Raw genomic sequence first — 14,373 nt, forward strand, 5'->3', positions numbered from 1 at the left:
GTAAATGTAGGGGTATTAATGCTAAAGTTTTAAACTCAGCTGTTTAAATCAGTTTCATTGTAAATAACATTAAAACAGCTGACCTGACAAGTGATAATTTGAATATTTGATAGTGTTTCCTCTTATGGTGGTCCTTATTTAAAACACAAAAAAAAAAAAAAGGATTTCTGACTTCACTGTGTGGGAGTGGCTATGACGTGGTGTACAGATCTGCTTTTAGAATGCAGGCTGCTAGTGGCGGGCCAGCAGCATCTTTACCAATAGATGTCTAGAAAAAAGTAGCCTGTTTTGATTTGCACATATTAAAAATGCTACTGTGGTTATCTTGATAACCATTTCCAAGAAATTATTTTCCTAATGAAAATTTAAAAATGGAGATACTTAAGTGTATTTGTTTTTAATTACTCCCTTGGTCTGATTCAAAACATGCTTTTTAAAATAAATACTGTGAAATCTCTCTCTTAATTTGTCACACTACTGGAAAGTGTGCAGAAGAGCTGTTGGTTTGCCTCTGAAATCCGTTGCCTTTCTAGATACTGATAAGCACCCTTGTTTCATGATTTTGGGGCAGATTTGGAGATTGTAGACTTCATACTCTTATACTTATTAATCCTTCCTGACTAGAAATAAAATTCCCTAGATGTCATTTGAAGTTGCTTCTCCCACATTATTCAAGAAATAGGCATACCTTGTTTGCCAGTAATAGAACATCATCAGTGAATGAGAGCTATCATGGCAAGGTTATCTGCAAAGTGTCTAAATAAAACATATATTCCCGAGGGAGTGTTCTCTAAATCACTGCCAGATTAGAATCTCTTTTGGTCTATGAAAGAATTTTTAGACTAACTTGCTACAGTGATACGCAAAATGTGAAGCACTTTGGTTCGATTCTGCAGTTTAAAATGGCAACAGAAGCAAGTTCTAAAATACGACCATTTTAAGTGTCGAACCGCTTGCAGAACATGCTAGTTGAATTCAAGACACTGCAGTGAAACCTTTTCTGTAAGCAGTAACATATGGAGAGAATGGTGGGATGAAATTCAGCTCAACTATTCTTGGAAGTATTTGGGTTAATGTCCTCAAAGGTGTTGAAAGCTGACTGGGGTTAAGCTGAAAAAAGAACAAGATAAGTGGGGGCTTGTGCCTGATTCTGTTATATCTGCAGCTGCTTAGGAAAGGATTAACAAAATAGTTAAGCCTGTGATTGCATCTTGTCATACTCCTTCATTCTGTTAGTTTAAAAACTACAGAAATTCCAGGTGTTAGCATAGTGAGAGGACATGGTGTTTAGAAGACTTGCAAATGTATTTCTGGTCTCTGAATGAAATTGTTAACCTTGCTGGAATGATCATGGACAGTTGATAAGCACAAGAAAAAAATACTGTGCTGATAGAATAGGGGCTCAAAACTGTTAGAAATTCTCCTCCCAAAACAGTTAATTAGTACGTAACTGTGTTCTTGAATCATTAACACACATGTATTCTTTTTTTACCTGATAACCCTGTAAGAAACTTTTTTAAATTGGCAACCCTTCCTCTGAAGTCATTGCAACTCCACTAGTTTACTAGAAGAGGTTGCACTCCAAGTAGCTTTTGAATTTGTTTTTGGGTTTTTTTGTTTTGTTTTGTTTTTTTTACTATTTTTGGCATGTTATTACCTGCTATCTTAAATTCATTTTAAATTCATTTTAATCTAAGGGAAAAGACCGATCAATCAAATAGACTCTTCAGATTCCTTTAAACCGAGCGATCCATTTCAGCCTTTCCCCACCCCAGACATTCCCAAAGAACAAGAAGCAGATCTATTCTGTGATCCATTTGCTCCCACCAGCATCAGTAAAGAGGCTGACCCCAACAATTTTGCAAACTTCAGTACTGTGAGTAAACACTTTTTACATTTGTTTCAGTATAATGACAGCTTTGAATTGTTCACACTGAAGTCTTCAGTCTAACTTAAAATATCAAAACATATCCCGTGTACAAAAGGGATATTGCTTCCAGTTAAAACAGTGTTTACATTTAGTTTACAGCTGAGGCTGTCCTAAAACAAAATACTGCAAATTGTTGTAGTTAATGTTGAAATTGCATTACTTTTATGAGTTTTTTTCATGGAGGCCTCCTGGCTTTTAGAAAATAGGACTTTTTAAATATCTGTCTTCTAGGGATTATCCATTTTATCAAAGCATGCAGCAGATTTAAATTATATAACAAGCACACTGTTAACTATCCAATTAAAAATAAAACAAAAGGTGTGATTTTTAATTTAGCTGTCACTGAACTGTTTGATCATAATTTCAATGTACTGAAATATTGATAAACAGCCTCATAACGGTATATGTTAATGAAATATAATTCGGTGAGTTTTGAATGGCTAGTAAATTCCAGACTTACGTACAATGAAGTAAAAAGTAGTAAGTGTCTCTTTATAACCAGAATCCATTTCATAGAAGTCGTGGTGTCCAAGCAGTAGAAGCAAATCTAAAGGTTTGTGCATGCCTATTTTTTTTTCTTTTGAGCTTTTGCAAATAGGGTGATCTCACTGTCAAGCTCGATACCTGTTAAATGCAATTTGCATTTACAGTATCTTGATCATACTGCTTTTTTTTATTTTCAGGCCTAATAAACTATATGCTTGATTGAAGTAAACTGAGGATTGACAGGGTCTCAAAATTGACTTGCACTGGTTGATGTGTCTTGTAGCATGACAATTTCTGACATGCTGTTATTGTTATCACTGTTATTAGAGGGACTGAGAAACCAGTTTGGAGGAGAAAATATGAAATGTGGACCAGAAAGCAAAAATGTTGATTATCTTTATGAAGGAAAAAGTATTCTTTTCCAGCTGCAATTACTGAAAATACTAAGTGAACTATGGAGAAAACTCGAGCTTTTCTACATTTATTTCCCATAGCAGCAGCTCCAAGCAGAAACTAGCTGGAGTATATTGTGATAACAACCCTCCCTTTCAGACTTAACACTGGGACATTCCTCAAGACATGGGCTTCACCTACCTCTTAGCTCTTCTGCATGCTGACTAGAAACAAACTTTAGCATAATCTTTTGTATTTTATTTAAGATAATACCCTTAACTGTCTCTGATTTATAATCATTGTACCACAGAAATTGAGTTCACATTCTGTTCACATCAATATACATTGCAAGAATCTGTTCTTTCATTTTTTTCCTCTTGTATCACACTGACCTTTCTCTATATTATTACTAGGCTTCTAACTGTATGGTTACCTCCTTATTTTGCTGTCTCTTGTATTTATCATCTGCACAATTGAAAACAGTCATTCTACTGGTTTCTACTGCTAATTTTTGCAGTCATTGTCACCTGGAAAATCATCCCTAATGGAAGTAGGTAAATCATGATGTCCCACAGTGCAGATAGGGTGGTATTTTGTAAAATGTTCTCCTGACTTAAAATTTTTCTTGTATAGACTAGTTTTTATCCAAAATAGTTTGAATTTAAATTATAGCACTTTCTGCTCAATAACTGTTTTGAAACTTAATACTGAATTTTGAAACATGGCATATTTCATAGAAATACATCAACGGGATGGCTTCAATGCAGTTCTTAATAGTTAAACCTTAGATAATCTTAAGAGGGTATTAAAATTAAAAGCAAGTAATATTTGAAGACTACAATATATGCAATTTTTGAAAAAGTGTAATTGTCCCTTAAACCAAGGACTTGGACAGTATTAATTATCATTATATTATTAATCTGGTTTATTTTGTCTTTTAAAAATGCAGTATTCTACTGAGGAAGACATGATTGAATGGGCTAAGAGAGAAAGTGAGAGAGAAGAGAAAGAAAGATTGGCAAGACTAAAACAGCAAGAGCAAGAAGACTTGGAACTGGCTATTGCACTCAGTAAATCTGAAATATCAGAAGCATGAAGTTTAGAATAAGATTTTTGTCTTATGTCAACTGTTTTGTCCCTTTCCCTGAATACCTAACCTATTTAAATATTAATCAGAAAATACGTATATACAAGAAACTACGAAAAGTTTTAAATTTCTGAAAGTGGTGTGAACGTTTCTGCTAAATTCAATCCTTTTGGTTATTGTTTGAATAACTGTTAAATTTAGCATTCAATTTCTCTCATGTTTTCAGGAGAACAAAGTACTTTTTCCCAGCTGTAAGCTAATCAGTTTAAAATGCAGATAGTGAGATTGTAGTTTGACTGTAATCTGTCAGCAGTTGGTAATTGAGCATAAAGTGAACATAGCAATTATTCTGCCATGGCTGACTGTCTCCCATCAAGCAGTTAGTCATTTGAAACCTTTTATCCTTCTAAAGAGATTTCAGTAATGCCAGAGTTGTGGAGTGCTTTATTTTATACGTATGCATATAGATTTTTCTCTTCATTGAAGATTCTACGTTTGGATTTGAAATAACAATCTTCATGGAGTCTAAGTCAGAAAGAGCGTGTCTTTCTGAAACCTTTAATGCTTTTCTTGCATGGTCATAGGTTTTAAGATAGACCTGTTATTTTGTTTTATAAAGCAATTAAATTGAAGAGTCATGTGCATTTGCTGTTGGCCAAGATGACTGTCAAATTATGAGACCCCACTGCTAATTGAGCCACTCTTGCCCGCGTAATACACAGCTGAACTGGCAAGTGAGTAAGTTCAATTGGAAATAGGATTGAGAATAGAAATTAAAAACAGGTAGTCTGATTTTTTTTTTTTTTGTAACCACAGTTGTTTTCTGTATATGTAATTTATTGAATGCCAACTGATAGTTGCACCTTAAACTGAATGATTTCTTTATGGTCACTGAGTCAGAGTAGGATTGATAGAATGTTAATGCAAATAACTTAATGAAAATAACTTATTGTTCATTTTGAAAGAGCTCTATTCTGGAAAATCAGTTTCATTAAGATAATTCCAAAAAGAACAATCTTTTGTCCTATCTAAGAAAAATGGATGGCAGCAGCATAAACATCAAGATTTTTTTTTTTCTTGCACTTTTTAACCTGTGGTGTTTCGGTTGAGGAAATTGAAGTGTTTCAACACACAGCATTGTGGGGAAAGGGGAGAACTCAGCCATGCTTCAGTATATTTAAGCTCTTCCCATTACCTTTCAATGCTGCTGTTGCATGAGTTTGAGGGTAGTTTTCAATTTTTCAGGAAAAATGGGTAACCAGACTGGGATGGTTTTTCTTTTGCACTGGGAAATGAGCATTTAAACACCTGCTCAAAAAAAGTAACTTAAAATTTTGCAAGTATTAAATAGCTATAACTTATCTATACATCTTTGTAATGAGTGTACACTAATCTTGCAAATCATATGCTTAACTGGATTACATAGTTTCTTATCTTTTGTTAAAAATGTATACTCAGTGGACCAACACGATATTATATGTATATATTATATATATATTCCTGCTTTCCTTTATGGAATTTAAAGTTTTGAGTCATTTGATGTTACATTTCATGTTACTGACTCTGACTATAGTACTTTTACTCAGACTACCAACAAACCACTGCTGTGAGCTAAATGGCATTACTTTATGAAGTTTTAACTTTTTTTTTTAAGAAAAAAAAAAAACCTTGTTCAGGTGGGATTAGCCTCTATTTATAGACTTTCCTTTTGTTTAAAAATTCTAACAATAGCCTGTAATTATGAAGAAATAAAGTTTAAGTACATAAGTGTGAACTGTTTGCCTATTTTTTCAAAAGGGTGCTGTAAGCTGTAAAGCAACATGTAAACGTAATGCAAACAATAGAAAGTGTTCTGATTGTAGTCTGATGGGAGCGGGTTAATTTTCAGAGAAAAAAGCTGCCTGAATCTTGAGGTTAGCTGAAGTGCACACTAATCCCAGCTGTCACTCGCTTCATTAGGAGTTGTGGCAGCTTCAAAGAAAACTCGGGCTACTCTTGTCCAAGGTTTTTTGCCTGTGCAAGGGTTGCAAAGCCCAAATGTTTAGTACTGAAGATTTATTTGTGAAGATATGTAAGCACCTCTACTGGCTGCTGTCAACATAAAGAGCTTAAGAGATCTTTAGTTTGACCAAGCATATATGATCCTTCTAAATATGTCTGTCAGCACAATATCTCCTTTATGACAAGGTATAGATTGCTTGGGCAGATGTTTATGAGTTCCAGCAACCATTTACATGTGTCTTTGATCCTTTTGTTGCAGCAGTCCTAGGTTTTAATATATTCATCTCAGTGGACCCAAATCTCTTTGCCTGTTTGCTTTTAATGAGACATCAGTTGGATTAGGCAACATAATATTTTCATTAATTTTATCAGGTTCACACACATTTTGGAGGCTATCTGAAACCTTCTGCAGGTTATCCACCTCCCCCCCCCTTTTTTTTCCCTTCTGAGTCCCCCATCCAGTTTCCATCTTGGACACACTTTGCCTCTGATTGTGCTGCTTTCAACCCTCTCTCCCTTCCAAATTGTGTGCACTCCATCTAACTCATCATGAAACTGAAGATGGTTGCTCATAATCTTGAATAATTTGATATCCTCTTTTCACTGTCTTCCTCTAACTTCCTACACTATGAAGTTCTAACTATCATGTAAGTGTTTCTATTTTGTTCACAGAATACCATTGCACTCAAAAGATTGAAGACATAATCTAATGTTAGGCCTCAGCATTAGACTAACTGCTTTCTTTGGTTCATGTGGACTTCCTCGCCATCCTTTGCCACCCAACGTACCTGCTGTATGCCACCTCTTCACAGAAATAGCATCCAGCTGTCAGAACCATGTTCCCTACTGTTGTTTCCCCACTAACTTCTCAACAGGTTCATTTAGCTACTGTAAATTTAAATTGACTTTCAGAATGTGAATATTTAGTAAAATTATAACTTTAGTATTAGAATGTTTTAGTCATGCTTTAGCCTGAATCTTCAATGTGATTTGCATGCATGGATGTGGAACCTCATGTTTTTGCAGTACTGATAGAATGGTACTTTTAAATGATAATATAGAGCATACAGGTTTAGTTTATAAAAGGGTAGAACTGGTAAAGCAATGCATCTGTTAAAAAATTGGCAACTAAAGTCGTATATCTTCTCTTTACGGAATTCTGTATCATGTTAGTGAATACTCTTGAATTTAATTCCATTGTTAATTAGAGTGAACATGAAGGTTGGCTTTCAAATACATCCATTTTTTATCATAGGAGGGAAGAGGATTTGTTTGCCTTGTGCAATTATAAAATACAAGTCAATGTCAAATGAAAAGCAGATAGTCAACAGTTTGTACTGGAAGCAGGCCGTAATTTGCACAAATTGAAGATCTTTCTTGATGCAAGTTTGAGATTTACCCTTTTAATTGGTTGAGTGGAGCTTTAGTTACCTATATGAGTGTTACTGAACTCTTGAACCCTCTGGAGAATAACTTGTGTGTTGTCTTCCTTGTTGGCAGCAAGGTGTAGGTATTAAAGTTTAAAGGCGGGAGAGGGAGGCAAAACAAATCGCTGAAGCTGTGGCTAAGGATACAACTACCAGCTGGGGAGGGACAGACTTTCCAAGCTTGTAGCACCTAAGCCTTGGTGCAACAACCAAACAGTCTTCACATCTTTCTCCCGTAGTGATATCTCTGCTATTTGTAGTACCGGTCAAACTCTTGTGCTACCAAAACAGCTAGAAAACTTCTTGTGTTTCCAGGGAGCTCTGAGGCTAAAATGAAGAAAGATGCAGAACTGTAACTTGGTACCTGTGCAGGGAGGGAACACAGCATCATGTTAAGGAATATCTTATGTGGAGAAAAGTCAGGGAGGAGAAAGAAAGAAAAAAAAAAAGGAAAAATACTGTCCTCCTGTGCTTGTAGACTGATAGATGAGTATGAGAATCCCTTGTTGGGGGTTTTTGTGAGAAGCTTCACAGTAAATTTTAGCCTGTGTCTGTTATCCCAGAAAAGATGGGAAAACTTTTGAATTTGTTAGTGACAAGCCATCAATTCTAGGTCAGTAATATCCTGAAACAAAAGTCATTTTCATCCACAAATCTGTTTAAAGAAACATGAGTAACAAAAAATACATACTACCGGCTGCATTGCCATTCCTTGCTCACGATACTTAGGAATCCCTGTTGTGTTAAACTTGAGAGATCTAGAGCTGCTAGGACCTTAGATTTTTAAACTGAAAACAAAAAGCATGAGTTTTTAAAGCAGGTGATCAGGTAGCTAGCTGGTAGAGGGGAAGAATGCTGCATTGTTTGGGTGTGTGTTCAAGCGTTCAGGATGTTGTTTCTAGTTATCTCTTGCAGATTTACTAAATGATTTTGGACAAACCACTTCTTAATGCTAATCTGCTTCCTGTTTTCTAAATGACAATGGGTCTGATAGCGTATTATGTAACTGCTTTAATTGAGAAAGACAATCTTGTGCAGAGTAAAAGGAATTTTACTCCATTTCACTTGTGTGAATCCTATAGGTAGGAGAGATATTTTAAGGTGTCTTCTCTGTATGAGCAGCCAGTTGCTGCCAGGACTATACAGTAAGGGGAAATAGATTAAGAATTTGACAGAAGTGCTGCTTTGAACAAGATACTTTCTTGAGGATTTAGTTTGCTGATAATACAGGGTGAAATTCTTACCTTTGACTTCAGAGGTCTGTCCCAGCTGGCATTGGCCAGCAAGAGATCCTTGTTCGCTGTCTGGAACTGCGTCAGCTTTCTCGGGTTTGTGTCTGACAGTGCCCCAGTCAATAAAAGGATTTATCCAGATCTACTTACTCAGACTGATTTTCCTGTGTGGACAGATTCAGTGTTTATTCTGTTGAACTATGTAGTATTGAACTTCATATATTCAAAGCCAAAAGGTCTTTAGGATTGTTTTCCATAGAATGTGGTCTCTCTTCAAATGTTATACCAACAGGTGTGGTCACTTACACAGGAAAACTAATTTTGAAAGGCTCAATGGATTTTTAGGTAAAATCCTTCTTGTAGATTTTTTTTTTTTAAATACACATCTGAAGCTCTATTAATACCTCCTTATCCTTAAATATTCTTCTGTAATATAGACTAGGGCCTTCGAATTCTAAACAGTTCTGAGGAGTTTGGACTATGAATCCCATTTTGGACTGACATCCAGTAATAGCTTTTACTGAATAAATAACTCGGTTGAGGTTCAAACCAGTGACCCAGAATCCTAAAAACTATGTAAAAGTACTAGTTGAATGTTAGAGTCATAGATTTAAATTCTCTAATTTTCCTTAATATGCTATCAATTTATCTTAAAATATTTATTTTACTGTCAGATATTAAAAGCACAACTGTTCCATTCATTCACATAGAATAATGAGAGAATAACTCAGGAGAATAACTAATTTGAACTGCAGTTAAGCTAACGATGCAACTTTGTCCTTCTGTTTAAGCTCTTTCAACTTTGTCCCTTCAACATAAAATTCCTAAAAGTTGTAAAAAAGCAATTTAGAGTATATTCTGGGGTGGTTATTGATAAAAATGTTCTTCAGGTTAAATGTGACTAGCTATTGAAAAGGGGTTGTATCTAAAGTGCAGGACTACACAGGAAGTCAGTCTTCATTATGAAAGCAGTGAGCTGGAATGTACAAGCTTCACAATTAAAAACCCTAAATGTACGTAACAGGTATTTTATACTTAAAAATGTGGTTTTGCATCTGTACCAAAATAGCTCTGTGAAGGTGCTTGTCACCACCCCTTACACCATCCCTCATTGAGCTAAAATGTTTGATTGAGCTAAGACAATCATGAATTTTTGCCTGTTGTCAGCCTAAAGAATCATGCTCCAATGGATCAAACGTGCTCTCTTCAGTTGCTTTGGCTTCTCTCGCAGCAGCTGTGCCCCGTGCACGGGAGTGTGAGCAGGCCTGCCGCCTACCTCTCCTTCTGCACATCACGAACCACACTGGCAGTGTTCAGCTAATGAATTCTTTTTTTAACCTTCTGGGCCCGCTTTTCTCATCAACGTGCCTGTTTCTTTGTGTCAACCCTGTCCTTCTGTTTGTCCTGCCACTCCCTCTGCTGTGTATACTTTTGCCTTCTTTCCCTGTTCATTTCCTTCCACAAACTCCTTTCTTTTGCCAATCTCTTCTGAACTTTATCCCTGTAACCATGAAGCTGCATGATTAATTATATAAATGACCAAATTAAAACAATTTTTCAGTAGTACATATCTATTAGTAATTTCAATTGGTTTAGCTTTTTTTGACTATGAACAAATTATTTAAAACAATTTAAACTGCTACATTAGAAATGTAAGCACTCCTTTGGTACAACGAACTGCCCCTTGTGTTTGGGGGTAGAGGGCTGCAACCAGGGAGCAGAATAGTCATAAACTCGGCTAAATATGAATTATATTTTCCTCCTGTTTTCTCTCTAATGACTCTAATTCCAGCACCTAGTAACGATGCATGCTTTCCTCCCGGCTCTTCTGGGGCCCGCCTGGGCTCACCGCAGGCCTCCCTTCAGTTTGACAGTTGGCTGCCGCCCTTCATCCCACACAGCAAGGACCCCGGGTCCTGCCCTAGGGACACGTCCCACCACCGCCTGCCCGAATACTGCGTTATTACCGCAACCCGATGGAGGCGGCCGGGGCAGCCCCCTGAGGCCGGCGGAGGGGCGGGCGCTGCCGCAGCCGCTCACCTGCGGGGGCGGCCCCTCCGCCCGGGCCCGGCCCTGCCCGAACATGCGCCGAGGCTCGCCGCTGCCGCCGCTTCACACCATGCGAGGTGGCTGCGGCTGCCGACCGCGCCGGGGAACAGCAGCACCGCCAGCCCTCGGCTCTGGCCTCCCTCCCCACAGCCTCTGGAGCCGGGGACGCCCTACGCGACGCCTCCATGGACTCCCGCGCGGCCAACAGCGGGAGCGGCGACGCCCGGTACGGGGCTGAGGCGGGGCGGGGGGGCCGCGGCCGTTACCTCAGGCCGTGAGGGGCAGCGGGGTCTCTCCCGGCACAGCCAGCGCCTGCAGCCTCCGGTGGGGCCAGCTGCAATGTCCCCTGGGAGCAGCACTGCCTCCACCGAGGCTTTGGGAACGCTCCGGCACGGGTGGGAAAAGGGGCGGTGGCGGCAACACCCGTCCCGGTGCCGGCCGAAGCCGAGGGTCTGGTCGCAGGAGGCGTCGGTGTGGCGGCTGCCCCGACGGAGAGGGGGTGAGGGCGGCTGGTTTCCCGGCTAAGCAGCCCGCCTTGGTCTGAAGCCTGAAAATCGAGTTTGATACCTGTCTGAATTACTCCCGGCTGGCTGCATGGAGTCGGTGCCTTTGTAGCTTCTGCCCGCCTCGTCTCCCCGCTGCGGTCTGGGGCCGGTCCTGCACCGACGCAGGCCGGGACCGCCGGGCAGCTGCAGCCCAGGCTGGCCCCCGGCCGCCCTTGGAGCCGCTTTTGCCGCCGAACCGCACGCAACTTCGGGCGAATAACTCTGTTGGTCAGTCCTTCCGCTTACCGACCTGAACGGAGCGACTGAAGGAGCAGAAACTGGTTTTTGCACTTTCAGGGGCTTTTTTTTTTGCTTAGACAAAAGCACTACTTTAAGCTAATTACATACCTACCTGTGCTGCAGTGCTTCAGTAGTTATATGCAAATTAACTTTGGTTTTCAAAGTGTTGTTTAAGAGTGGTGTCGTGTCTCTCGAGTCTGTGGAAGAGCATGGAAGACCAAGTCCTTTTCCCTAAGCTCCTGTTTGCACAGCTTGCAACACACCTTGATAGTGAAACATTGATGTTCGTGACTCTGTAACTCAATGCCTTCTTGCTCACCCTTCTGAACAAGCTGCAGGTGGATAACTTTACTTTCTCCTCTCCACGTGTGCGCTCCCACTGCCCCTAAAATACATAAACTTCCATTGTGTGCATGTGAGGGAGTTGTTTCTTCAAAAGCTGAATCAGTGTGCAAATAACATTCTTCCCCAGTGATGACGGCGTGTTACATTTTAGACATGGCTGCATTAAAAGGCTTGTTTGTGGATTGCCTGTTTGACAGAAGACTTTTGAAATAATCTGCTTTATGATCTGTGCAGGAGTAGAAACTTTGCGGTTGTTGAGGTCAGCAAACCATTTCTCTGCTTAGAAGAGTGGTAAAGGGGCCGTTCACGACTCTTCATGAAGTGTGGGAAGTGGTGTTTTGCTCCGTCTTTGCCTGCCTGCTTTCCCTATACCTTAAAGTTGAAAACAGCAAACAGCAGCCCAAGACTTCAGTGTGTCTGCAGAAACCATGATGGAAAATGTTTCCTGAATTTTAGATTATATAAGCTAATCAATAGTGCTCATTTTTTGGTGGCATCTATATTAACGTTAGAGTTATTACAGTGAGTGGGTGCTCTAGTGGCACTTAAAGCAGCGAAGTGCTGTAGGATTAAAAAATACAGAGTCTGTTAGCTCTCCTAATGATCCAAAATGACACATGTATTAGTATTTGTAATAGCCTCATACAATTTTATTGCCACATTCTCTCTCAATAAGTCTTTAATGGACCAACAATCATGGGGTTTTTTGGGTTTTTTTACTCTTTAGGGTGGGAAAGTGGGCCATATGTTTGCAATAATGATTTTAAACGGCTTCCAGATCTTGTGCTTGCATTGATAATAGTAGCAGCAAAGGCTGAGAGATTGCAATTGTGACTGCATTGTACTTCAGAAGGTTTTGAACATCCAGAAGAACGTTTGCAAAAATGTTCAGAAGCAGGAAGGAGTTTGCTGAATTTTGCTAGATTGGATAGGTTGTCCCAAAAGCCAGACTGTTACTGAAACTGCTGAAGAACTTAGTGCTGGGTCCTCATTGCCTTTCTACAGCTCCATCTACTGGAACCAGCTGTCGCATTCCAGTGTGACGTTGCACAGAGATGTAAAGTGCTTCAGGTTTTGGTTACTGTACTACAAGATGTTCAAAGCATATATATCAGGATTTTTGCTAATTTTTGGAAAAAATATTACTATGTCCTTCTTGTAGTTCATGTTTTACTTAAAATGTTCCTTTAAAACCCAATTAAGCTCCTAGACAGTGTTTTTGCAGAGTTGAGCTTGTGGTTTCTCAGGTTTCAGATATATTTTGGGAGTAGATTGACATTATTAGCTCATAGTTGGAGGACACGATGGTGTAGTGAACTGGTTAGAACTAAAAACTGGATGCAAGATTTTTTGAGTAGGGGCGATGGAAACTTATCTCCTATTTTTGCAGATTTTCAGCTTTTGTCTTCATTTTGGTAATAAAACTTTCAGTCAGCTTTTGTGGGGGGAAAACCCCAACTATCAGAAGAGAGTCTGAATGTTAGGGTGGTCATTCAGATATACTTGACTTAATGGCTTGAATCTCGAATGCAAATCAAATAGAATGCAATACTGAACTTGCATGTAATTTAATCTTTCTTTCTCTTTGGCTCTAACTAACATTGTCATCTTGAACTGATGAAACCTTTTCAAAACAACTCATCTAAGTTTTTAATTTTGACCGGTCCATGTTTCCATGTCAGAAGGCGGGGGGGGGGGTTGAAGCCAGAAAGATCCCATACTGTTCTGATTCTGAGTTCAAAATCAGCTTTGTTTTTTTACTTGTTTGTTTGTGGGGTTTTTATCCTCATGTTGCTTGCTTAGTTGTTTTTGCACTCTGAAATGGAGAGAATAATAACTGTCTGCTTCTTGAAGCCGTTGTGCCTAAGAATAACTCTTCAAAATGGCTTTAGAAATACTGAGTGCCAAGAAAACTTGCTACTAGTACTTCTTTTCTGTTCTCGAGTATTGATTCAATAGGCAGGTTCAAGAGAGTTGTAAAGGTGGGTTGAAGTGCTATGCTTGAATTTTTATTTAATTGGAGAGAAAGTGGCATTGTTATTGGTCAAGGTACCGTGAAGTATGCTTTGCAGATGACTTCTGAAATATGAAGGCAGTCTGTTGGAAGCTCTCAGGGAAACATAAGCTGAAATTTCGTGTAAAACAATGATTAAAAACAAAGCAACAATCCCCTATTTGTTATTTTATGTCATTCCTATTTTTTTATGAGAGCCTGAAGTACTGTTCAGCAGTGGAATTGAAACAAAAGCATGATTTATTTTTTTAAAGTTGCAATAAAACATACTGCAGAGTGATTTGTTTTGGTAATGCTTTGCATAGATTTAATGAAAAAAAAACCCCAACTCCAAACCAAGAAACATTTCAGCTCAGATTAATAAGTACTGCAGGAGAATACCTTTTGGGCCAAAATGTGTATTTCATCCCTTCTCACAGATTTTTGTCTGGCTTCTTACCATGAATGTGACAGACGCGAGCTTGCATTTTGCTTGCATTTTGCTTCGTGCTTTTTTTGTTTGTTTGCTGGGTACCGCAATGTGCTCAACACCATTGCATGGCAATGGTCTAGTGCAGCTCTTGCTGATTTCTCGTTCATTTTAATATGAACAGGGTTAGACCTTTAAAAATTGAGAGTAAGTAT

At 38.9% G+C, this 14,373-nt stretch overlaps 2 protein-coding genes across 9 annotated transcripts in view; both read left to right on the forward strand.

Moving 5' to 3' along the window:
- The window catches only part of EPS15 (epidermal growth factor receptor pathway substrate 15), a 52,598-nt gene extending 46,928 nt beyond the window's left edge, over window positions 1–5,670 (forward strand). For 2 of the 7 annotated variants that reach the window (XM_075759425.1, XM_075759426.1), the window contains exons 24-26: window positions 1,698–1,876; window positions 2,447–2,483; window positions 3,759–3,989. In XM_075759425.1, the coding sequence (XP_075615540.1) occupies window positions 1,698–1,876; window positions 2,447–2,483; window positions 3,759–3,769 (227 nt within the window). In that variant the 3' untranslated portion in view covers window positions 3,770–3,989. Of the gene's footprint in view, window positions 1–1,697; window positions 1,877–2,432; window positions 2,484–3,758 lie in introns of all 7 variants that reach the window. The other 5 variants (XM_075759422.1, XM_075759424.1, XM_075759427.1 and 2 more) reach the window with 3 other exon arrangements.
- Window positions 5,671–10,606: 4,936 nt separating this feature from the next.
- Window positions 10,607–14,373, forward strand: part of TTC39A (tetratricopeptide repeat domain 39A) — a 48,654-nt gene continuing 44,887 nt past the window's right edge. Inside the window, exon 1 of one of the 2 annotated variants that reach the window (XM_075759435.1) lies at window positions 10,607–10,831. In XM_075759435.1, coding sequence (XP_075615550.1) covers window positions 10,791–10,831 — 41 coding nt within the window. In that variant the 5' untranslated portion in view covers window positions 10,607–10,790. The remainder of the gene's footprint in view (window positions 10,832–14,373) is intronic. The other variant, XM_075759436.1, reaches the window with a different exon arrangement.

The sequence above is a fragment of the Balearica regulorum genome, chromosome 8 (genome assembly GCF_011004875.1).
Source record: "Balearica regulorum gibbericeps isolate bBalReg1 chromosome 8, bBalReg1.pri, whole genome shotgun sequence".
Classification (NCBI taxonomy): Eukaryota; Metazoa; Chordata; class Aves; order Gruiformes; family Gruidae; genus Balearica; species Balearica regulorum.